Source organism: Aythya marila (assembly GCF_965140915.1).
Source record: "Aythya marila genome assembly, chromosome: 16".
Taxonomy (NCBI): Eukaryota; Metazoa; Chordata; class Aves; order Anseriformes; family Anatidae; genus Aythya; species Aythya marila.
The window spans coordinates 11681020-11706324 of record NC_139057.1 but is presented as its reverse complement, the minus strand read 5'-3'; the positions used below and the strand labels follow the sequence as shown (position 1 = coordinate 11706324).

Here is a 25305-nt window from a genome sequence, read left to right as displayed (position 1 = left end):
AGTCAGAGCGAACAGCACTGCCTCCCTGGGCACAAAGGGTCCTCTGACAGCATACAAAAGGTCTGTGAGAAACCACACAACATCTAAAACTGCCCATTTGGCTTTCATACAATTCCCAATCCTTTGGCCATTTTTTTAATTATTATTTATCCATATGCATGCCTCAGTATCAACTTAAAAAAAAATCCAGATACAGATAGTCTGATAGATTCAAATGGATTTTATCTAATACACTTGCAGAATTATTTGCATGCACTATCACTGCTCCTTTACTGTATTATGTTTTTAAGTGGATTGCTACCCACACAGACATTAGACAAGAGTATTATTCTTGCTCTGTGCATTCACTTATGGCTGTATCTACTCAAAACACCTCTAAAATTAAAGACCATTCCAGTTCCAAAGTAAAGTGTGACAAGCCTGGAGACAGTAACAGCAGCATTATTCAAACAAGCTCAACTCCATGCCAATCTCCAATACAAAAGTAGCACTTCAAACACGGAAGACAATTTTCCCTTATAGGATGTGCCTTTTGTGCAAGTGGGAAAGTGCCCAGAGCATGGCAGTTACTTGAAATCCAAGGATAAAAGCAGCAATTTAGCAGCTGGCTTCAACTTGAATAGTGTGAACACCAGCGAGTCTTTACCTTTTCAATTTTAAGTACCACAATCATTCACTGCAGGCAACTCCAGCACAATTCTACCTAAGGTTATACCGGGAAAAGGAAAAAAAAAAAAAAAAAAAACACAACAAAACTGAACTGACTGAAATGGAATAGTTCATTCCCATTCTTTCTTTCTGATGCAGACTGGTATTTCTTATCTATCACAGTTGCTTAGGCAAAACCTCATTATTGTTGCATCAATAAAAGCCACACAGATCATCTTATGAGATTAAATTGATTATTTTTTTCTGGAGAGACTGCTGTTTTGTCACAGCACCTAAGAATGGAAGGAGCATGCTCCAAAAGCTGAGGAGTTTACTGGAGTCACAGTATCTTTTTGCAAGTTGCATGAAAACAGAGCTCTATTGAGCATTACACCAGAGCAAATAGCAAACTGGCTAGCTCTCCCACATTGATTTTGGGCACTTCTCACGTCCAGTTCTCCAAAAGCTTAGCAGTTAAAAGCATCCCCACTGGCACTGCTCACTTGGTTACAGCTACTCATGCGTGTGTAGGGTTGGGACTCAATCACATTCGTGAATTCCGCCTATACAGCTATTTCTCCTACATCTGTGGTTTCACAGAAGCACAGCGTGCAAAAGACTTCTTTATTTTGTCCTTGGGAACTACAGGAAGTTAGAGTATTGCTTGCAAATTTTGAAAATATCCAAATCCAGTCATAACAGGAAACTAATCTAATACACAACACTAAGCAGAAGACCACGAGTCGGACATCCGTTTAAGCCTACTGCTCCATCCGATGCCAAAGCAGTTCAGATGTTAATTTCTCAATTTAATATTTTTGGCCCAATTATGTTTACCAGTAACACAAAGGGAAACAAGTAAAGTAGGTTATTTATGGGAAGAAGAGGAAAATCAGAGAGGAATAGGCCAGAATTGAGAAGTCCACAGCAGTCTGGCTGCAGATTCAAGCCTGGAGAGTTTTTAAACATTTGTCTTGTGAGATCTGGACAAGCAACATTTGGGGAAGGAGGCACAAACGGGAATAAATATGAAAACTAAAGAACATCAGTTGCAAGAACTGACTTGAAACATGAGCTAACCAAAACTAGTATTCATAACAATTATGTTTAGTTTCCAAAAAATTGAATGACAGCTAAACATCCTATGATATCAGACAAACATTATGTACAACTTCCCACTTATTTTTCAGAGGAAGAGAAGAAACAGCCTTTGCAGATGTTTCTTGGAGATGACTGCATGTTATGAGGATACTAACAGATACTTTAGTGCCACCACCACATGCAGTACATACATCTGTTGTACTATGGGCCTTCGAGATAGCTGGAGCAAGTAGCTAGGAAAAAACTACACTACTCCTGTTGGAGAAAAAAGCCAGTTTTTGCCCCTTTCAACTGTGGGTGAGGCCACAAGCACGAAACCCCAGCACCTTTCTGCTGACCCAGTTCTTCCCCAAGGTTACAGGCTGACCAGCTGTCAGTGGGAAGCCACGAGCAGCCTCCCATTTCGCCACCCCTCACGCGGGGCTCATCACCTTCCAACTGGGTCAGCGTTTCTGCGATGCCTTATCTGCACAAAGCCTCCGCGCCGTGATGGTTATCAGCACTTCATCACCGGCTCCAGACAGAGCTATTACCTTCTGCCCAAGCCCAGCTTCTCAGCCTGTATGCAAACAGCAGCAGTGCCTTCGGCCTGAAGCGGCCCAGCCGCACGGCCACCTCACCTGGCTCCGGCTGGAGGCTGCAGAGACACAAAGCCAGGAGGCACCAGCCCAGCCTGGCCTCCTGCATTTAGGCCAGCCTCGAGTTTCCCCCTCATTATTTACCCTTCGAGCACAAGGCTCGCTGGCTGAACTCCTTCCCAGAAGGCACCCAGAGGCTGAGCACAGCAAGCCTCCCTCCCCGGCCTGCCAGGAAGGCTTCGCCACCGGGAGCGTTACTTCAAGTTTGTCTGGTTACAAGTGCTAATTAAGCAGTTAGCTCTTACCTACGAGATTAACGCGCAGCATTACAGGAAACTTTTCTTTGTGTCTCTGCTTACACACAGCAACCAAATTGCCTCTAGCATATCAGTATTTCGGATATCCTAGACAGCCTTTCATCTAATGGCATGCCCTCTTTTCCAGAGTCTCCTCCCTGACGCAGTCAGTTTCTGAGTCACTTTTGTATCTCTTCCAGTTCCAAAACACAAGCTTAAATCTTTGATGCTTGACAGTGGGCCTTGATGTTCAGTGTCTTGCCCATTATGGCCAGCACAGATTATCTTCCTGTCCTACTCTCCAGGGCCCCTTTATGAACCCAGCATAGTTATTTACCCTTCCCAAACATAGCATCACACCAGGACTTTCACTCAAACATTTCTCCATTACACTCATAGATCCTTCTCAGTATCAGGCCAGAACAACAGCTGTAGGCTGTGCAGGCTGCAATGCCATCATCTGGAATGGACACAGGAAATGTGAGAGCCCCAACCATGGAACCGCTTGGTGCTCATCAGTCCTCTGACACCCCAGGATATTTATTTTAACTCTCATGTTAAAAGGCAATCGGTACAGACTCCAATTATTCCAAAATCCTGGATAAAAATCAATGCTCTAGAAAGCCCAACTGAAACACCCCACATGCATAAAGTGATCTTTAAAAGAAAAGAAAATTAAAAGCAGTATCAGAAAAGTCTTGTGTGGATGTACTCTTGTCATACTCAGCATTCATTACGGTTCCTTGAACAGAAAATCAGAGGGTGCAAGTCTGCCTTCCACAAAGGCAGCTTTTGTAAAAGCCACTATGATGAAGTCTCAGGACCACTTACACAAACAACCCTTCCTAAATGCTGTCAGCTGTCAAGGCATGCTCACCACACAGCTGGTGCAAAAGGAATGAGGGCACCCACACATAGTGGTGGCTGCTTTAAAAAGTCTGGAGCCACGAATGTACTTCTCACCCATCTTCAGTCAGCTTTTTTTCAGAAGCTGAAACTAGGTGAGGCCAGCACTCCTCTTCTGCGGGGCATTAACCATCATCCAGTGAAAAAAAAAAAAATAATCTCTAAATAAATATAACTGTGACTTGCCAGGTAACATTCTAACCATATGCCATCATGCTTTTCAACCATTCAGGTACACAAGAAAATTTTCAAAGACGAACATCTTCCTTCCTCCCCTCACTCCCAACATTTTTGGCAACCTACCCTCTTGTGCTTTGACATCTGCAAGGCTGCATTCCTCTTGCTCGGCTTCAGTGCTCTGTTTAATGTTCTCTACTTCCAGCCAAAAACTGTCCATTGACAAGTTGTCCAAAGAATCTACCCTGGAAGTGACGCTCTCTGACAACGGGGATACCAAAGGACTCTTCGGAGGAAGCTGGTTCATTTTGCAAGGGCAATGTCTGGTACTGAGAGAGGAAGAGATAAGGAAGAGAGATTAAGCTACACATATTCAGGTACGGCATTCACAATACATCCTTTTTGATTAATGGCTACAGTAAAAGCCAAACAGAGGTAAGTACTACACTTCCTTTTGTTAGTCTTTGGCAATAACAGACAAGGTTGGGATCAACTCCACCAGAGCAGGGGAAAAAAAAACAAACCCTACTGTCCAAACACGTGAGCAGACACAATATCGGTACAAGTCCTCCTACACTGTCCCTCCAGCAACCTCCGAGATACCTCCTGCGTTTCCCAGACTTGCTTCCAAGATCCCCCCGTAAGCTTGCTGTTTCACCCTCTAGATCCACAGACAACCAAGACGTTTCAAACTTCGCACACACGTGCTCTGCCTATCTGGCAAGCCCGACGACTCCCAGCTGCAGCAGATGAACCTCTGGAGGCTTGTCCCCTGTATGCAAAATCTGACACAGCTCTGTGCCCTGCAGCTCGGTTCACGCAATAAACAGCTCAGATGTTTGAGGCCCTCTTTTCCTGCCCAGACCAGATTTTTTGGCTGTGAAACAGTGGAAGCGTCCTGGGAAACCCAAACATACAGAATTTTCTTACCACCCTGCTGAGTAATTCATGGACAGCCAAAGTCCTGACTGGCGTTGTTCAGCTAAGCTTTCAACCTCCCTAAAGAAAGCTGTGAGTTTCTCATCGTTTCATAAAGAAATGCCTCTCCTAAAATGAATTTGTTCTTCTCTTCAAAGGGTTGCAAGCCCTTTAAATCCTGCTGTGTATCTTTTTAAAAGACAAAAAGTAGTAGGTGTAAGAGTAGCCTACTTATATAAACACCTCAACGGTTTAACTTCGGAACGCAAAAATCAAGAGGCCACATGCTATGCCAACTCGGCATGGTTTGAAAAACATTCCAAGAATAGCTGTGAACAGCCACCACTACAAAACACAGCGCAGAATCGCTTCCTAGTCACACGAAAAAAAAAACAACAGTTGAGTCTTATGCTTTGACAGAACACGACAACGAAACCACCACTAAAATTAAGTCAACCTCACAAGTATAGGACTACAGAAGTTACTGATGGCAAAATATCTTGCAAGTTTTAGTTCCCTTCATTCTGGAAAGCCATTACTAGCAGTTCTGGCATGAACTGCTATTCTAAGAAGCATTTCAAGTCTTAAAATAACAAATGTGAAGATCCAAAAACTAGGAGGCACATGGTAGAGGACATTTTGCTCTTATATTTACACATGTACACGCATACTCTGCTTATACTTTTCTAACATGCATGCAGCCAGCCTCTCTCTTCTAAAGGTCAGAACTGAAGCGATAACCATCACTGCAGAACATCTGGAGGCAGCAACAGAGTGGAGAACACGAATAGTCAGTCTTTTGTTTGTTTTACAGGAACACAAAAGTTAAAAATTGAAAAGAGCTATTGCACCACACAGCCCACTTCCAACAAAGGCAGAGGCATTCTGCCTGCTTTGTTATCCATCCACATCTTTTCTCCCTTCCTACTCCTGGATGAACAGACCTGCAGCTGAGATTCCACTTCACAGCATGGAGGAGCACTTAAATATTCAATCTAAGATTTTATTATTGGTTTTTAACCTTCATAGTTCACATCCATTTTTCACAGCTCTCATACAACTACCATCCTAAATCATTATTTTCCTTTTAAACTTTACACTTAAGCTCTTTATCCTGGTGGGTAAAGGTAAAGAGTTAAAATTAAAACCAAGATCAGGAGTTAAAATTTTAGCTGACTTTGCTTACATCAACTCTTCAATACTCCTCTACATCTCTGCATCTCCTCGCATTTGGCTGCCAGCCTTCTCATAAGAGGATTAGGTTTAAACAAAGCCACCCTGCTACCATCAAAAAGCCTATTTCAGTACATCATTGCCATGATGTCCTGTTAGGTTGTTATAGGACAGTCAGAGATCACCACGTGCGACGTGAGTTTAGGAGGAGAATTTCTGATCACTTTGAGGGACGTGCTTTTTGGCCAGCATCACTTCCAGAAGCACCGACGCAGCCAAGTTTGCACTGCAGAGCAGTCTCTCAACACGTAACACCAAACAGGCTGAAGAGCTGCCTTACAAGCTGTCCTAAATTGCTCTGCTGGAGGCACTTAGCAGGCACGTAACTACTCCTCTCGCCATAAGCTGCCGTGGTGGGATCGTGCAGTGCAGTGGATATGTAAGTATCCTTCAGAATCTAAGTTACACAGATCAAAGTAACTCTAGAAGGTACCTCTCCTTCGTGTTCAGCCTCGTTTAGAGCAGGCTTATCTGGAATCCAAATGTCGTCTGTGGATTCACACCGGAACAGCATTTACATCCAGGCTGCAGACACAGCAGCACCTACCCTAGCACAAGCTCTGCAGCAAGCCTGTGTCACCCGGAGCTATGGCAAACCCTTCTCCACACCTGCCACAGGCCTGCCTGGAAAAAGTTTTAAAAGAAAAAAAAAAAAAACAAAAAACAAAAAAAAACACGAACAACAAAAGAAAGGCCATATTTTAGGATCTTCAGCTCTTTCAAAGGGTGACTTCACTCAGGTATTCCACACGACTTATCCAGACACCAGCTTCTGAATGCAAGCTTTGTCCATGAGGTACTAGGAGCAGGTGAAGGAATGCCCACCTAAAGCATTAGGGCAGATTCCTGGTGTATGTCTGAGAAGGGTCACAACATCCCTACAGTCCAGATCTTCAGGCTGCACTTCTGCCACGGGCTCTATCGGGTCTACCAGCACCTTCAGCTCCATATCATGACAACATAGCATGGAGCCAGAATGCGGCTTTGTCAGACACCAGGGGAACTGCTGTAAGCACCCACATCCCACTGGGGCTCTTGCTTCTGTACCATCCACCGTTACTTTGCCTCCTTCCACTGGAAGGACATTCAGGTGAGCTAGGAGTCCTTGCATCAACGAGCTCCACTGCTAATCACACTGCATTTCTCCTACAGGAGAGCCATATTCAAACTGTTTGTGGGTTGGACAGCCCAAAAGCCATCTGAACTTTTCTTCTCGACATCCCCACGGCGTGACACACTATGCCTTGGTTCACCAACACACAGCAACCCTGCACAGCATTAGCAGGATCCAATGCCCAGCTCTACAAGTCCTGAGCTCCTGTGGTTGTCCTGAAAGATGGGACAACACCAGAGCTAGTCAGACCTTAAAATTTAGAAAACGCTTTATTCTCTGGTCTGTTTTTTCTTGAACACACTGCACAACATTTTACAAATCCCACCAGTCAAGTGGAAGGTTAATTTCAGATTCAGTCACCTACAAGATTGTTCTTCCTCATTGCATTCCCAAGTCAGCAGAGGGCAATCCGTGACGTATGAACATAGCAACAGTTTAGATTTCAAGTGTAGATTGTTGGCTGAAAATGTTAATTGCTCAGTTGCAACTGGGCAAAGTGGAATAATCAAGTTCACTCAGATGCACTGTAAGCATTACAAAAAAGCTTAACATCAGTCAGATTTAAAAATTAACCCAACAGAGGAGCGAGCTGGGTAGAAACACCTAGCTAAGGGCAACCGCTAAGGAACAACTCTGGGAAGACTGAGCATCCTAACGCCATCTCCTCCTCTTGTCTAGGAGAGCTAATTGCAGTGGGATTCATCCACCTGGCTCACCTACACATTCAGTCTAGCCTGATTTTACAGGATTAATAGCAGTTATGAGAAACAAAACTAGACTGGTGCAGTCCTTTTATGGTTCATTTTCCCATTTCTTCCACAAATCCTCTCTGAGCATTGGTAGCCCTTAAAGGCTGACTGAGTGTTGGTGGCTCACCAGCCCTGGGCTAGGATAAGAAACCTCAGAGCAGTGTTTGATCTGTTCCTAGATACTGCCAACACACAGCAAATACATTGTAAACACTCAAGAAACTCTTGGCCCTCTTGAATATCAAAATAAGATAAACAGTGTTGCTTAGCATTTGTTCATTCCAGGGTTGAATCATTCTCGTCAGAGACTTTCTCAAAGGATCAGAGCTGCCTGGACTGCTTCACTGCTTGCTCAACATCCTTTCCTCACCTACCAGATGAATAAATGAAGTTCCTTCTTAAGTACTGCAAACAGAACAGAAGGTGGCAAGTGTAAATGAAGAAAATGGAACTCCTTTAGCGCTGTTTCCAGAAGAAATAAGATGAAAGAAGGCAACAAGAACAGAACAATGAAGTTACGTAAGGCACATGCAAGCACCCAGTTTAAGGGCATATCCACAAATGGGGAGCAAGCACAAGGAGACACAGGAAACAAAGAAATAGATTAGGAGGAATCTGAGTTAACCTCAAGAGCAAGCTATGAGCAGCACACCGAGTCGTATCATAGCAATTTGGATCACTAGCACAAAACAAAAGCTCTTTTGAAAGAAGAGAGTTGGAAATTATTTTATCTTGTTGCAATTTTTTGACAGATAAAGATGCTAAGTCAGAGAATAAAAATATGTTAACGTCACAAAACATGTGCACCAGCAACTCACGTCAAGGTCAAAAACAGTCAATGAGTACAAGAACATAAGATTCAAGGAAACAAACCAAGCACGCCTATGCAGGAAAAAAACCCTCTTTAATTTGCTTCCAAGTTCCTATCCCAAGCAAGCAGTTTAAATCCAGCTGAAGAACCAGGAAGATCAGACCATCGCAGTTCCGTAACATGACGGATTTTCTCATTTAAGATCAAGTGGTGAGATAAAGGCATCAAGAAATAATAGTCATGAGGATTTTCTCTATTTTTTCCAATACTCCTAAGTCATATATAGATATATCTACATACTTATACCTAAATATAAGTATATATGTTTTACTTAAAGAATTAGAAGTTTACACCTCATTCTTTCAAACATATCAATGTTAATGTGGTTACAGATCCCTGTTGAAAGACAACAGTCTACTCATCAAAATCTTAGATGAAGCATAACCTTAGGTGATGCACAATTTGGGATTTCATTCAGGCTTGCAAAATTACAAAAAAAAAATAAACCAACATCCAATGCTCAGATAGCAAGTTTAACACCAGAGATGTCATGGACACAAGTTCCATAACTTTTCTATGAACAGAACCAATTCATAGCAAGTCAGCCAAAGGTCTACCTCAAAAGAAAGAGCTAACGTAAATCTTCAAGTCCTACTTTAAGGTCTAACTCTTCTTACAATCCCCCAAATTCCACACACAGCCTGCAGCACAGCCTGCCAGCTCCCCCCTCCCTCCACCCGTGGAGCAGAAGAGCGGTGCTGATGTCTCCCTTGGGAGAAAGCAAGAAGCACAGGGCTGTTCAAGCTTCTTGGACAAGACCATAAAGACAGACTAATTATCAAATTACTGTGGCAAAGAGGAACAATAACTTACCCAATATACCCCTAGCATGCTTTACTTTCCCTGGCTTAACAACCCAGAGCAGTTTAAGAGTCTGCATTACAGCAATCACAGCAGCAGCCTACCGCTGCTGACGGATCTTTGCATACCCGTAACCATACGGGGTTTGCTCCTACACACACTGCCATGCAGACTGTCTCAGGGTGTATCCCCTACAAAAAATCACAGTGCCTCTAACCCTCCCTGCCTCGTGTGCCACTGCTGCCTAACACCACTTGTGTTTGTATGAAGGCATTTTATCACAGACTTGGCACCTATGTCGAAGGTCTGTATCTACAGCATGAGCCAGAAGAGTTAAGGTGTCACTTGTGCAGCCTGCTAAGAAGCTTAGGGCTTGTTTGCAGTACCACAGCAATCGGTTCATCAGGACGTGCCATTATGCAAGCGGCTCGGGGAGCAGCGTCACCGACGGCTGTTGTGAAGAAGCCTGTTCTGCAAGCGATAAAGGGGACACGCCACATCACTCCGCATATGTGAAGAGCAGCGCAGACCAGAGCCAGCTTTCCCCCACACCACAGCCACTCCCCAGCTCCTGTCCTGACACCCGCAGTGACAGCAGAAAGACAACAGTCGTTATCTGTCCAGCACTACAGGGAGAAAAACACTTGCACATGGATGCTCTTGTGTAATGTGTCCGGACCTGGCCTCTGGAGGCTCCCTCTGCCACAGCGCTGCAGGTTTCGGATAAAGCACGGTTATAAAACTTACCTGAACCCAAACACTGGTATCACAGTGTTTAAGGGCAAAGAAACACCATCTCAATACTCCCATCTCAGCCTGTCGTCTGGAAGAGACCTACCTCCTCTCCCTTTAGGTAAGGGCCTAAATAAACAAGCTAAGGAATAGCAAAATTTGCCTAAAATCGCAGATCTGCCTGGAGGTGTCTCAGGCTGAAACCGAAAGCAGCACAAACACGGGACTGATAAACCCATGCAGACACAGCCAAATCAAAAACACTCCAAGCCCTGTTTAGTCTAGTCTGTTAGTTTAGGTGCCTGCCCCATCGCATTAAGGTTTGGGTTGACCTCAGGAGACGTAAGCCATACCCTCCCTCCATTTGTTTCACTGCAAGGTCACCACGGAGGAGCCCGGGGCTGACTTTCCCTGCAGCAGCAAGGTAAGCCAAACAGGAAAGGCCCTGCACCAACACGGACATCCTGCAGGAGAAAGGGGCACGCGGTCAAAACAAAGCGTTGAGATTTAATGCGAGTTTGAACTGAGCTGCCATATGAACATATGAGAATCATTAATTAACGGTAGCATTCCCAGCCCTGTTTCCATCTTCACGCACTGCTAGAACCAGGCACACCCCAACTCAGAACAGTTTTCCCTTCCAGCAGCTGCAAGGGCTCTGTCACACCAGTTTCTCCTACCAGCAGGGCACCAGCTTGCCAAACCCCACAGAGCAGCTAGCACCTCCTGCAGCACACGGGGCTCCTGCACGCTTGTTCCTTCCCATTGCCTCCCCCATGCAGAGCCAGTCCCACATCCCCCTGGGATGCCGCGGGCAGAGCACCCGCACGGGACTCTGACGAGGTGCTGGCACTCACGCTGCCCGTTAGGGACTTGCCTGTCACATCCCTGCAGCACGCGGCGCCAGGGACTTGAGCAAGGCCAGAATGAGTCAATGCCTCCCAGTCACTGAACACATCCCCAAAACACGCTCCTGCATTGAGCCACCCTCACCTCCTCACTTCACTTCCACTGCCTGGGACTCTAGGCAAGATGCTCAGCCCCTGTACACCCCTGGGGGACAGAGCAGGAGAGTGACCATGTGGCTTTCAGAGGGAAGATTAGGTTTGAATCCTTTACAAATAAGCTCAGAGCATTTTTTGACATGTCATTATTCATTAAAACAAAGACTTTTTAGAGAAGCACAGATTCACCCATACTGAACATCTTACAGCTGCTTCGATGTTGAACTTAGAGTAAGGATGACACCACTTGTTCTCGTCTCTTGTTGTAGCCCATGCTACCAGCCATACCTACATCAGAGCAGAGAATAAGTGAGTATGTGTTGCTCAGATATGTGGGAGCAGGCGAGAGAAGACAAAGAAGAGACGAGAAGAAGCTGCTGGCCAGCACGCAGTAAGGAGGGGATGGGAGACGTGCTGCAGAACCGAGCTATGCTTCGTGCATAAGGGCTCTAGGGATGCTGGGGCATGGGAAAGACAGGTGTAAGTTCCTCGCTTGCATTTCTCAGGGGAGAGTTATCACACCGAAGACAAACTGCTCGGCTGTTACATCGCCATGAAAAGCCTCCGCTCAGTTAAGCCCTATAAATAGCACTTCACTCAAGGCCATGTAGCAAGAGGAAGAAACACTGGCCTTGCAGAAAGCACGCCTTCCAAGAACAACAGCCAGCCTGGGGAGCTGATCCGAGGCAGCTGCCGAGGGCAGGTTAACCCCACGCAGCAGCAAGGAGCTGCCTGCAGAGCCTCCTCCTGCCAGCACCAGCTCAGAGGAGCAGCACGGGGTGGGGAGAGCTGGGCCAGCACCTGCCTGTGCTCAGGAGCGCTCTGGAGACATGACACCGCCACATGCTCCGCGTGGGAATCCAGTGAGCATCCCCGCAGCTACCGCCGGGAAAACAAACAGTCATTAAAGGCAATTAATTAGACCACGAGGATGTTCTGCGTATCGTTTCCCAGTTACCTCACTGCATGGGCACACGCTAGGTGTAAGCTACCACGGAAGCTGGTTATGCATGGGACACATTTCACCTGCTGGTTAGAGCTGGCTGAGCAGCTGCAAACTGCCCCTCGGTAGAGGCTGAATGTTACGGTCACAGCCAGAGAGCCGAGGGGGTGTTGTGGCTGCAGCACCTCTTCAGATCTGACCACGGAGGTTCTGGCACCAGTAAGGACCCTGGAACACAAATCTAACTTGCCTGGCAAAAAAAAAAAATTGTTACTGGATATTTTGATTTCTCAAAGAAACCCTTCAATAACCTCTAAGGATTCATCTGATCCTCTTACACTTGGCTAAGTTTAAAGTCATTTACCATATTACTCCTGGCTATCTCCTTAAGATTTTGTTTTGAATCTCAAATTTTGCCTGGGATCTTCTCAAGACTTCCTTTCTTGCTTCTACGCACAAATCCAAAACAGACCAGGCAAAGCGAGAAGTCGGACACAAACATCAAAGCATGCTACGTTTATAAACAAGATGCTTGTGAGTGTATTCACACAGAACCAACACACCTAGGTCACCGCAGCAGGGAGACATTTCAAAACCTGGTGCAATTTTTAGGCTGATGCAAACAGGTTTTAAATGCGACCTTAAGTCAGTTACTGTGCAGTTAGCACCCAAAGAGGATGGTGTCTGTCGAGCAGGCGTTCAGTTTTCAATTGTACCTTCCATGTGGTTTGCAGAATATTTATAAATAAGCGGTTCTTACCTTCCTACAGATTCTGTAAGTAACTGCAAAGCCTTCAAAACACAGAAGCTGTGAAGGCATCTTTACTACTGAATTGTGAAGATTCACAGCGTTCACCAGCTCCCACAGCACCCCCCCAAACACACACACCTGCGGGTCCGACTTCCAGACTGACACCACTGGAAAAAAGCCATTATGCTCACACTAAATAAAAGGAATTTTTAACATGTTTGGTTTCCATACGCAAGGCAGCGAGAGCACAGTTTTAAAGAACAGCTTTCCAGAGGCAAGCGAGCTGTCACCCATCTCGTTTCCACCCGTCCTGCCGCGGGCCTCCCCGCAGCCTGCCCTGGGGAGGAATGCCCACCCGCTGAAGCCGTGCCGCGCACACCGAGCCCCGTACCTGCAGTTGCTGCTGCCCGGCGAGCAGCCAGGCGCCTGGATGGGCTGCAGCACCACTCGGGGCCTGGGGATCCGCGTCCTGGCCACCGCCGAGCCCTGCCTGCCCAGCCTGTCCATGTCCGGAGGGGAAGGGGCGCAGCGCTCAGTCCATCCACGCCACACCAAACCCAGGAGCCTGAAAGCGATTGCTGAGAGCTGCTCTGTCAGCTGGCAGGTGTCGCTGACTGGCGCTGCACCCAGCCTCTCCTCCCTGCACACCTGCAGGACGCGGAGCAGAAGGCACCACCGGCACCCCTGCGACTCTTCAAGGCCAGGGGCTGAGCTGCCCACGCCTGTAGGACAGCTCTGAGGCAGCAGCCGGTGCTCGGAGGACTCAGGGAGTAGCGAGGAGTTGTTGCCAAGCCTGTGCCGAAGCTGAAGGTTGCTAAATATTAACCAGAGTCACAGCCGTGTGAGAGGAGTAACTCCCACAAGCAGCGCTGGGAAGGAGGAGCCACACACGGGATTTGCTCTGCCAAGTTACGCTCCTCAGTAGCAGCTCCTCAGGTGTAAGAGAACATCAAGGGGAAAAAAAATCTGCCTGGGTGTAGGGTGGAAGGGAGGCAGCAAATAAAAAGCAGCACACCAGCAACAAACAGAGCACTTACAAGAAAGAAAAAAAGAAAAAGCCAGGTCAGCAAACCCTGCCGTAGCTCAGCACTGCGTAAATCACAGCTTTGTGGAAGACACCGGTGTTGAAAGAGCAGCACAAACCCAAACCACCTACAGAGGGGATTTCGCAAGATGCAGATCCCTATTTAAGATCTCATCAACAAGCCATACACAAACGAGCCAAGGGTTAAAGCCCTTTCTCTCCGCGGTGCCCACAAGACTTTCTTCCTATTTGTTATTCCCATTCTCCCCACCAAACCCCCTCTCACAGCGTTTCTCTTCCCTTCCCCTGATATTTATCGTCCTCGCTCCTGCAGCTAAGGTTACAGCTGACTTATTTGTTTAAAGTTTCCTTAATGAAGCCATGCAAAGCGATTTAGCCCAGGTAATAACGCGCTGGGTTCCCCATGCTCCCAGCAGGACTGGCTCCATGGTCAGCCTGCTTTGCCTGCCACAGCCTGAAAGGGCAGCAGCAGCTGCTCCAGACAGCCCCTCATGAAAGCATGCAAAGAAGCTGTCCCAGTTTAGTTCCCGACCCATTAATGCAGCCCTTATTTCAGCCACTGCTTTAGTCTAGACGCTTTAACCCCACCTTGCACCCCGCAGCCGATCTGCCCCAGCAGTAACACCGCCTGGCCGCCCCAATCCATGCCAGGACCCATGAGCAAACCGCCTGACAGCTTGGTTTTGGGGGAAGATCAGCCCAGATAGCTGGAGCTGGCTGCCTCTTCCCAGCACACCCCAGCTCTTGCACACACATCCCACATTAAATTTCTTATTCAGCTTGTTCACCACAGGTGGTCCTCGTGAGTAGCACAAGGGATCGAATTCACGACGCAGGTTGTCTGTGTGGCTTCTCCCACACCAAGATAAATCACAGACAGCATCAGCCTGGGAGAATTCCAGCTTGGGAAAGCCACAGCTGCAACAAAAGCCCATCCACGAGCTGCAGCTTGCACAACAGCTCTGAATTACATGAGGGCAGTGCTTTGTAAGAACGCACCCAACGCGGAGACCTCCCGAAGGTGCAAAAAGGCAGGGAAACCTTCTCACCCTCCCGCTCAGGCTCACAGGCCGAGGGGTGCTGCAGAGCCAGGTGTGACAGGAGGAGGCACCGCGTGTGAGCACAGCCTGCCCGGCGTTTGGGACAGGACAGCCAGGAGTGGCAACACCGGACAGATTTACGAGAGGAGATTTGGCTGCTCTGAGCCTGCTGGCTTTACCACTCGAGGAAGCACCGGTCCTGCCCTGGGACCACCCAGCCCCTCCAAAAGGCTCCCCACCAAGCACACCTTGCCCTAGGCCTCGGTTGCACAAAAGCACACAGAGGCTGCCAGAACCGGAGACACATGACAACAGCCTGTAACTGTGTTTATTTTATCCCTCAGCTGTTTTCCTTCTCATTACATCACCTTTAAGAACTGCAGCCAGATGCTTTTACTTTTTGGTAGGTTTTCAGACAGACCGGCTCTGTCAGGCGCGAGGATGAGCCAGCTCCATCGTCACAGGCCTGTTGCAAAACTGGGGAGAATTTAAAGCATACAGGATGAGAAGAGAATTCTTTAATGGGACATTTAATTGCTCACACAAAGCAGCGTGCAAGCACTGCAGAAAAATCAAGATCTCACTGACTGAGGTGCGCACACAGCAGCTGTACCTCCACTACTGCCTTTCGCACCTTCCCTCCTGTTTGGGCTCCAGCTCTTCGTGGTATTCGAGAGGAATGAGCAGCAAGTTTGTTTCCCACTTCATGAGAAAGGGAGAAGAATAGGACAGAGGGGCCAGATGAGCCTGCAGTTGAGGATGGACCGGATCAGGCTAAATACTCCAACCCGGGTTTTAAGCTTTCATTCACCAGGAAAGACTTCCTGGTGGCATTAAAGATGAGCCAAGCTCACCGGGCCGAGCTCACCTTACTCACACATGGGAACAAAGAGACGTACCAGTGCTCCCAGCAGGCACAGTTAGTTCCAGTGACTCACTGGTACAAGCCCAGCACTGCCAACAACACGGCTTTAGTGCAGGACTTCGTTCTGCAGGGACCTGTACACCCTGCCAAACTGACATGACTTGGCTTGCTCAGGAAACCTTTTTTTTTTCTCCAGGACCAAAAAAAAAAGAGTGGAAAAAATCCCACCCACTTTCGGATAGTTGGGAATTCCAGCTGAGCAAAGCATGTGATGCCTGGAGACCTGAGGCCAGGGTCTGAGGCTGGGAGGGCTGCACCAAGCCTTTGCCCCGACAGAGCTCGCTGTCAGCGCCTGCAGGTCGGTTTCAACCTCACGAGCTGCACTGCGAGAACTTAGGGCAGCATTTCATCCCCAAATCAAACCTAAGTCAAAGGCACTACAACCTGAAGAAGAGCAAAAAGCCTGAATGCAGCTGAAATCCCTTAAACACAATTCATTTTCCTTGGCGAGGTTCATTTTTATGGAGTCCATATTATTAGGAAAACCTGAAAATAATTTATCCCCCTGCTCCACTCCATCACGTACCAAGAAAATCCCCAGGCAGCGTTACCCACCCGCCATGCAGAGCCATTACACTTAGCAGATTATTCCAGTTTCTGGAGCCACCAGGGCTGTGCCATTACCCAAGCCCCAGCTTGCTCGCAGCCCGGCAGGAAGGCAGCACCCAGGCTGTGCCCGGGGGCAAAGCGTTCAGCTGCAGTCGTGGCTGTGCACCAGGCCCCAGCTACCAGCAGGCAGCCTCACGCAGCCTCACTGCCCTGCTCTCAGCTGCAAGATCAAGCAAACATCTCCCAGCCAGCAAGAAACGCAGCACTCAGACCCTGGGAGGTGCCCCAGCTGGTGATTTTACTCCGTGGTGCAAGACACAGTTTTGTCATCTCACTGGGAAAGCTCCCCAGCTCCTGCTGGTATTGCTGCATCAACCCAGGGGGTGGCGGAGGTCCTGGCCCTCCAGTGCTGCCCCTTCACCCTCCCTGCCCCGCTGCTCTGAGGATGGCTCAGAGCCCGTAACAAACGGCTCCGACCCCACTTACTGTAAAACAGCCATGAGCTCCGTGTCACGGCACGTAAGCTGCTTTGCCGCGCCGAAGGGTTGCAGCAAACAGAGGATTAGGGAGAGCTTCGGGCGGTGGGTGAGCAGCAAGAGGGGATGATTCCTAAGCAGAGCTTGTTTGCACACAAATAGCTATCAATCTTCAACTAAAAATAAATAAAACAGGTATCAGCGTGGAGGTGATGCTGCAGCGGAGCGGGATGAGCAGACAGAGGCAGAGCCACTCCGGCACACCCCAGGCAGCAGCAGCAGCCCCAGCCCCGAGCAGAGATCCCCACGCTGGCCACACCAGGCTGCACGGCCACCTCCTGCTGCTCCTCCTCTTCTTACCATACATTGAAACCGTGCACAAGAATGAGCAGATTAGGTGCAAGAAACTGCAATGTGGAAGCCATAAAAATAAGTTAAGCAGATTTCCTACAAGCACCAGTACCCACAAGGTTATTTGCAGGCAGTTCACCACCTCGCCTTGAGGACGAAGGCAAAAGGCAAAGAGCAGCCAGCGGCCTGCAGCCCCAGCCAGCCTGCCACAGCTCAGGGGAGTAAAGGAGGAGGAAGAAGCCAGCGCTTTTTACACATGTGTATATTTAGATAAGTGAATTGCAATGTTGTTTAAACCTAATTACTACTGTAAATGTAATTTAAACCACCCAAAACATTTCCACTGCTCAAGGAAGAGCTGTAACAATAGGAGGAAGTGCTAAGACACAGCAGCTATTCTTAATGCACAAAAACACTTATTCTGATGAATAACCAGGGCCTATTTACCTACTTAACTTGAATGTGCTTCTGCCTCCTGGGCATTTTCAGACTGCAAAATGAGAAACCTTCGCTGGTTTGCGAGGCTGGCCTTGTTTGCCTCCCCGTTCAAACACACGCCTGACACCTACTGGGTGCCTTGCCTTGCAAAAAACCTCTTCTCCCTTCACACCCCTCACTCTGCTTTCTGCAGATTGGATTTCCTTCCTATCTGAGGAAAGGGATGGGGCAACAGCTGCAAACAGGAGGGCCAGAAAGGGGCTCCCTCACTCTGCCGCCCCAGTTCTCAGCCCCACGCCGTGATGTGCTAGGCCGTCACCTTGTTTATTTCCTCACCACAAAGTCCCCGTGAGTCAGGGTGCTGACAGGCATCCCACGGGAGTTCGGGCCCCAGGAATGCCAGGCAGCCGCTCTCAGAAGACGTGCACATGGCACAGCTCCACAGCCAGCACGGGAGCAAACGCTTCCAAGCTACCAAGGCGATGAGACAACGAACAACTGACAGCCTGACTCAGGCCAGCCAGAGCTTCCACACGGCTGCTGAGACAATGGGAGGGGAAAAAAACTTGGTTATTTTGCTTGTTTGGACTGATTTTACAACCTTACAAGATTAAAACCTCCCCAGAAGTTTTTATAAATAAGATATTCCTAATGAAAACTGAATCCACTTACCTAGATGCTCCACATTCTTTCAAGGTCCAGAGGAGAACAGCTACTGTGTGGGTCCCTGCATACTCCTGGACACAGGGCGTTTGCTTCGGAATTGAATGCCCCTCTGCTCACATGCGGGTCTCTCTCCTAGGAGCAAAGAAAAGCTCCTGAAGGCTGTCAGGGGGCTCCTACCTCTCAGGCTGCAGTTCGGCTGGAACTTGCAGCCAGCCTGTGCTGCCCACCCTCTCCCACTGGCCTGGTAGCCCCTCCCTGTGCTGGTCCCCAGCACGGAAACGTGAGAGCAGAGGCACTGCGTTAGCAGCACTGTCCCTGCCAAGGGCTGTGGGGGACAGCACGAAACTCCCCTCTTGAAGGGAGCAGCGTTTTTACAGATCCCTCTCACTCAGTTCCAAAATAAAAGGAACATGTAACCCAGCTTAGGAGCAGAAGTTTTTAATTAGCAGGCAGACAATAGCGAGTGTCAATTATTCCACCCATACCCAGCCGCTGTGCCGGTACTCAGGAGTGCCAGCATTTGCCCTAACAGGCTTCTGTTCGACTTTGTCATCCCTGTGACAGGTCTGCTGGGAGAAATCCAAGCTTGTTTTCTGCGTGGAGGGATGAGAAGCACGCCACGGGTTGTATTTCTGGACATTCCCCTCCTCTGTCCTCTGGAAGGGAGCTGGGACAGAAACAGAACTGGGACGCTTCTTCAAAGGCTCAGAGGTTAAACCCAAGCCGGCTGCCACCACGTGTGCCATGCAGCCACCACGCGGAGCTTGTCTGTACTCGTTTGGTCTATAAACGATGTGACAGCTGGGACAGGGCTCGTGGGGAATGCTGGAGCCAATTTCACAACACAGCCACTCCGATGGAGCTGGTCACAGGCAGGGCTTCCTTAGCTCACCAGGGGCGGGTCAGTTTTTCCAAAATACTCACGATGAAGTTTCATTACGTGAGTCTTTATGAAAACCAGAAGATTGCAGCCATGATTTAGGACTTGAGGGGAACAAAGAGCTTGCCAGACCTTGCCAAACTGCTTTGGAGGGCAGAATTTAGAGAACCACCCAGGGCAGGTGGGGTTGGCTGTGCACTGACGGGCCCAGGGCTCAGGTAGAGCCAGCAGAGCCTACACACACCTGTGTGCTGCTTGCTTTGCTCCTGCTTCCTTGCTTTTGCTTCTTTTGATCCAGTTGAGTTGGAAACTAAGAACATTTCATAAAAGTAAACCTAAAGACACGCACACAAGCACGTGCATGCTGCACTGTGTTTTAACTCAGCTGTAGCAAGTCCGATGGGCTGTTAGAGCCAGCCCGAGAGCTGTGGGTCCCAACACCGGGCTGGGCCAAGCTGCCACGCTGGGAGGTGTCAGTACAGCAGCTTGCCCCAAAGCCTTTCGGGCAGAGCCATCAGCACCTGCAGGGCCTCGGGCATCCCGCTGTGATGCGGGAGGTGCAGGCACCGTAATGGAGGAGAAGGGCGAGAGCTCCCGACGCTAGCTGGGAAACTGGCTCGCTCATAAGCACGTGAGCTGGTGAGTTTGTGAAGTAACGGAGCAATGGATTAGAAAATGCACAAGTTACACCAGTCTCGGGCTAAGCCCTTGTTGGATTTTACCCCAAATGCTCATGAAATGATTGATTCGTATGGTACATCGCCCTGTAGACAAGAGGGCTAAACAAACAGTGCTGCTTGACTCGGTGTCACTGCCAGCCATACTCACGTAAGGTTAAACAATATTCCTAGATCCACAGCTAGCAACCACACTTCAGGACCTTCACGAAGAGCAGCTTTTCCTTGCCACCTGCTTTGTTCCCACTGGCAGCATAACCCACCACAGAACTGCACAAACCTCCCTAACCAAGCCAACAAAACCCTCGAAGAAGCAATTCTCCTCGATCCTACTTCTTAATTCGGCCTTGGCTCATTTTTGTTTTCCAGCTAACGCATCCTGGCTGCTAACCTGAGCTTTGCAAAAAGCTTTTTCCCCAACATCCTGGTGTTCACTAAAGCCTTGGGTTCTCCCAGCTGACCTTGCAGCTCTGTGCTCGGTCCCGGCTCTTCCTGGCCTGCAAACATCCGCCAGCTCCACGCCTGCCCCGCGGAGCCAGGAGAGCGGAGGAAGCGCGCAGCGAGGGAACTCCGCAGCTCCTGCAGCGGGTGCTCGTGGCAGGGATCCTTCCCCTCCTGCGAGTCAAAGGAAACGCCGCACCTAAACACAGCCGGTACCTTTATCTGCTTTTACCCTTCTTAGGCACGAGCTGGAGCCAGTCCAGGGTTGCAGAGTATTTGACCAAAACAACCGTACCTCGGGTCAGCTGCAGGGATGTACACGTCGCAGCCTCGCGGCCACCTTCCGCTATGAGGCATGCGAGGATTTCCTTCCACTGTGTTGGCCCGGCAGTTTGCAAACATTAACATTGTCTGAGCTTTACCTTGACCGAGAAAAACAACTTTCATCAGCAAAGCTGTATTTATTTGTTGCCAAAAGAGGATATCCTTCCAGTCCCATTATATACTGGCCACCTGCTGTGGACCTACCAAGAGTTTCAGGCTTCTGTTCACCCAAGAACCGACATTAACTCCTCCTAGGCTATAGAGGAACCTGATGAAGAACAGGCAGCACCTTCCCGATGTGTGCAGTCCTCTCTCCTCCCGGACCATAAAGGATGTTTTTCATTTCAAGTTTCAGATGCATGAGCTCAGCCAGCTGGACGTTTGGTCAGGTATCACACCTGGGCTCCTTCCCCACCACACAAATCAGTGAAACACATTTCTGTCCGTGCTGTAACCTCACTCCACATGCTGGTGTAAGGGAACTGACTTCTCACTGCTTGGGAGCGCCCAGCTGCAGGCGTTATCCTGTGCTGAGAAATCTGAGACCTCTGGACACCAGCACAGGAGCTCACTGAGAGAGCAGCTTGAAGAAGTCAGAGCTGACAGCAGCCGGGTGGCAGCCACCCTCAGCAAGCACAAGCTCCAGAGCTGTCATGTGAAAGTCATCGCCCTGCCCCAAAGCAGCAGCCCTACAAAACAGCCCTCTGAATGCCTCAGTGCCCCCCCACAGACCTCCTTCCTTCCCTCTCACGCGTGCCCTCCGCACCCACAGCACACCGAGCGCGGTGGAGGCTCACCCAGAACTGAAGCCACATCGTGCTACCCCCTCCAGGAAGCGGGCACTGCCCTGACCCCAACTAATTGGCATCAGCTAATTGAGAAGCCTGGCCCTTCAGAGAGGAGGCAGCAGGCGTGAAACAGCCTCTCAGGCGAGGGAGCCGGGTGCTCCCAGTCTGTGTCATCACACTGCTTCTTCGTTAAAAGGTTCTCCCTCTTGGGCTGCGTCAGGTGAGCGGGCAGGGAGAACAGAAACATGACAAAAAAAAGCAAAACGCTTGCTCAGGAGCTTGCTGCCACGGCTTTACCAAAGCACGGGCTGCCTGCCCTGCTGCTGCTGCTCCACAAGCACGTGCTGGGTGAGCTGCCTCTCACCACTGAGCTCAGCACCTCCTTGGCAGCCCCATCCCAAACTGCACACACCAGTAACGTGTGGGCACGACCCTCCGTTGCTAACCACGTCCCTCGTCCCAGGAGATACGGTCTGTAAAAGGGCAAAACGGGACAAAGCGCTAAGCACATTAGCGCTGCAGAACTCAGCAAACAGGAATCCATGTGGCTGGGCCCCGGCCAAGCTGTTTTCTGGAATGCTGAGCTCTCGCTGCGCTGCCTGCTCGGTACCGCTCCCTCTGCTCAGGCTCCACCGTAGGATGGCAGCGCGTGGGCCCACCCGGCCAGCTCCCGGAGAAGAAGCCGCAGTATTCAATACCAGCGCCGTAGGACACCTCCAGGTACGATGGATGGTTTCCCATTGCATAAAAACTAAACAAAGAACTCCAACTTGTGAATTAACATCAGCGGTTGCCAGACATTACGCAAGGAGATTTGAGGGTCCCAAAACTTCTCCCTTTAACCCTTTAAAACGACGTGGCAGACAGAGCAGGTTGCTGCTTATTTTACAAGTTCCCCCAGTGGGCACTGCCCTCTTTTTTTCCCTATAGGATAACAGCAAAGCTCCCTTCACACACAGCTGGCACGGAGGGCTTAGTGGAAGACCCTCATTTTACCAAGAGCCCCACATCTCACACGCAGCCCAAAGCCCAGGCGCTGGTGGAACAAGCTGTGCAGATGGAAACAATTATTTCGGAGGGGAAGAACTCCTGCATGCACACAGCAACGTCTCGCTAAAACCGAAGCCTCCCACCAACACATTCCAGACTCTTGGAGTAATCTGCTTTGGGGAATATGCTTCTAGCTGCATCAGCTTTTGTATTTCTTTCTCCAAACCTCTTTGCAATCACAAAACGTGCTCCCCTGCGAGCTGACCTAACGGTCTTACCGAACAGCAAATACCAGAAAGCATTACAAACACCCCAACCTAAAACCCAGAGCTTTCAGAGATTTCAGACGAGCTTTTTCACTACACGACTCACCTGGAAGGACTCGGCCACATGGCTAACGATGCTCTGAATGACCACCTGAAGTCTACAGCATAAGACACAAAACATACGGGTTGTGTCTGATATGTAGATGTGTTTCCTCAGTAATCATTTTCCTGTCCTATTTAACACTCACAGACCAGTGGAACTCACGCTCCTGCCTGGCACTGGTTAGCTGGAGGCTAATTTCTGAGTTAAGAAATCAAGTGGCTTATATAAATCAAAGTCACGTTCCTTAGAAAGGCACAGCATTACGGAAAGGAGCACCACAGACTGATTAGAAACATCTAATTAAGAGCAAGCCTTTCAAGTCAGCTACATGAAGAATATTTCACGTAATACATCGCACGATTAAAAATAACTCCAGCAGGTTTCAATTAAGAATCAATGCCATATGGAATTTACATCTGCAACAGGAAAGCTCCAACACCATGTCACAGCTAAGACATTTTTATGTCTCCAAACTGAAAGCACTTAAACTGCCTGGAGTTTGGCACGTGGGCCAAAACATCCCAAAACGAGCAAAAGTTTTGCTGAACTGAGAGCCTAAAAGCCATACAGAGCTAGAATATAACTGCATCCTTGGTCATGCGTTGTGATCCCCAAGTTTTAAAGGATTAAGAAAAGCTAAGAGTGTTTAGCATTTCCACTCGTAACCCTTAGCTCCCTCCTCACCCCACCAGAGCAGAGGGATCCAGTGCAAGTCACACCAGTCACAAACTATCACAACAGCACTGCTCCTGTACTCAGAGCATTATTTTTCCTCACGGCAAGCTGGACCCTTACCTGTTTCGATTTCTATTGCTTTGACAAGGATGTGATCGAGCATCCAACTACTCAAAGGTGCTGAGAACTGGAAGCCAACATTCACGGGTTTTTCCTTTCAGTGGCAGAAACACCACCTCAAAGAAAGAAACACACACAAAACTACCACCACCACAAAAAAAAAAAAGCCTCAAGTTTCCTGATTACACCCAGCACTGAGCTGCTGCGCCCTCTTGGGGCACAAAGCACGACCAGCCAATTCTCAAGCACTGTTTTTCTACACGCAGCTGGACATAAGAACCCCAATTTCTCTTCACTCAAACCAGATGTCAGCCCAGTTAAATCATCCCATGACTCCTCCAGGAGAAGGCTGTAAACAGCCCCAGTGCAGCACGCAGCCCAGCTGGCCCTACGAGGCCCCACCGCCAAGGCAGCACAGCGCGCTGCAGTGCCTTATCCCAAAGCGCTCTGACACGCTGCTTTTGGGACGTGTTTATCATCTGCATCCATCAAAACACGTTACTTCATCCCAGTTTGCACTGAGTTAGAGTTTGGGTCTTTTAGCAGTTTCTTCCAGAGTTTAGAGCTCAGTGGAGAACAAAACCCATTTCTAGGTTTTTCAACTTAGAAAACTTCCTAGTGGACGCTTATCCAGTCCTGTTCTATAAAATGCCTGCAAAGTAAATGCTTTACAAATAAGAATGGAAAAAAATAAAGATTAATTAATGTTCGACACAGCTACATTACAGCATTACAGTTCAGCATACGCACAGGCAGGCTGCTGTCTCCCAGAAGTCCTAACCCCAGACAAAAGAAACACCAAAATACAGCTAGGAAAGGCAATTCGGGCAGAAGCAGCTACCTCTGCCGCTGTGCTCTGAGCTCCTCCAGGCTTTGGTAGCAAGATCCGTGCTTGCTGCAGCACAGGAACACTCTGGAACAAAGGCTGCTGAGTGCACATGAGAAATAGTGCTTTACCCCAGCTGAACAGACCTCACAGGTGAATTAAATCCACAATTACAGAGAAGCCTTCATTTTAAAGAAGCTTCTACTTGCAATCACTGCAAGCATGCACACTAGAAGAAGCTCTGCAACCACACGAGGGTCTGCAGGCTCTAATGCTACTACTAATGCCACAAAAACAGCTTTTGTATGCAGCAACTAGGAGAAACCAAAGCACAAATTCACCAGTGCTATTCAGGTACTTGCAGACTAGCACCAGGTAGCTGTGAGGTTGCGCTGCATTCACACTGTGGACTCTCAGTGCTCCACTTTAACCGGCTCCAGGGCAGGCGTTGCGGCCAGACTCCCAGACAGAAAAAATTTTTAACAAAGACAAACGCAAGGTTCAGAGCAAGTCCCCACCTTTGTAGCTCTGGGCCCATTCTCCAGTTCAGGTTTGCGCATCACTGACCCCTAGCAAAAACCACAGTCCCGAAACAGAGCCAGAACTGCTTTCCGTCTTACTTTTAGCAGAACCCACACAGAGAAGCTTTATTTCTAATACCCAAGTATTCAATCATGCGGCGTTTCCCACAGCTCAGAGAGAGGAAAAGCAGGAGAAGCCAGCAGCGCCGTGCCATAGCTGCGGTACCGGGGGACTCGGTGTGAGCCACTAATCCTCACAGGCTGCTCGGGCAGGCTCCGCACGCTGGCACCGACCTCGCTGCCAGGACAGGGAACCCAAGCCACAGCCCAGCCAGGCTGCAGCTATTCCAGGCGCTTACACAGACCAAAAGCAGCCCTGGAC

At 48.8% G+C, this 25305-nt stretch overlaps 1 protein-coding gene across 5 annotated transcripts in view; it reads right to left on the bottom strand.

Moving 5' to 3' along the window:
- ARHGAP40 (Rho GTPase activating protein 40) overlaps nt 1–23682 on the bottom strand; it is a 34952-nt gene extending 11270 nt beyond the window's left edge. For 2 of the 5 annotated variants that reach the window (XM_082773584.1, XM_082773585.1), the window contains exons 1-2: nt 13214–13595; nt 3833–4035 (exon numbers count right to left, since the gene is read on the bottom strand). In XM_082773584.1, the coding sequence (XP_082629710.1) occupies nt 3833–4035; nt 13214–13329 (319 nt within the window). In that variant the 5' untranslated portion in view covers nt 13330–13595. Of the gene's footprint in view, nt 1–3832; nt 4036–13213; nt 13596–16867; nt 17034–18318; nt 18445–23576 lie in introns of those variants that run through there. The other 3 variants (XM_082773588.1, XM_082773587.1, XM_082773586.1) reach the window with 3 other exon arrangements.
- Between the last annotated feature and the right edge of the window lie 1623 nt (nt 23683–25305).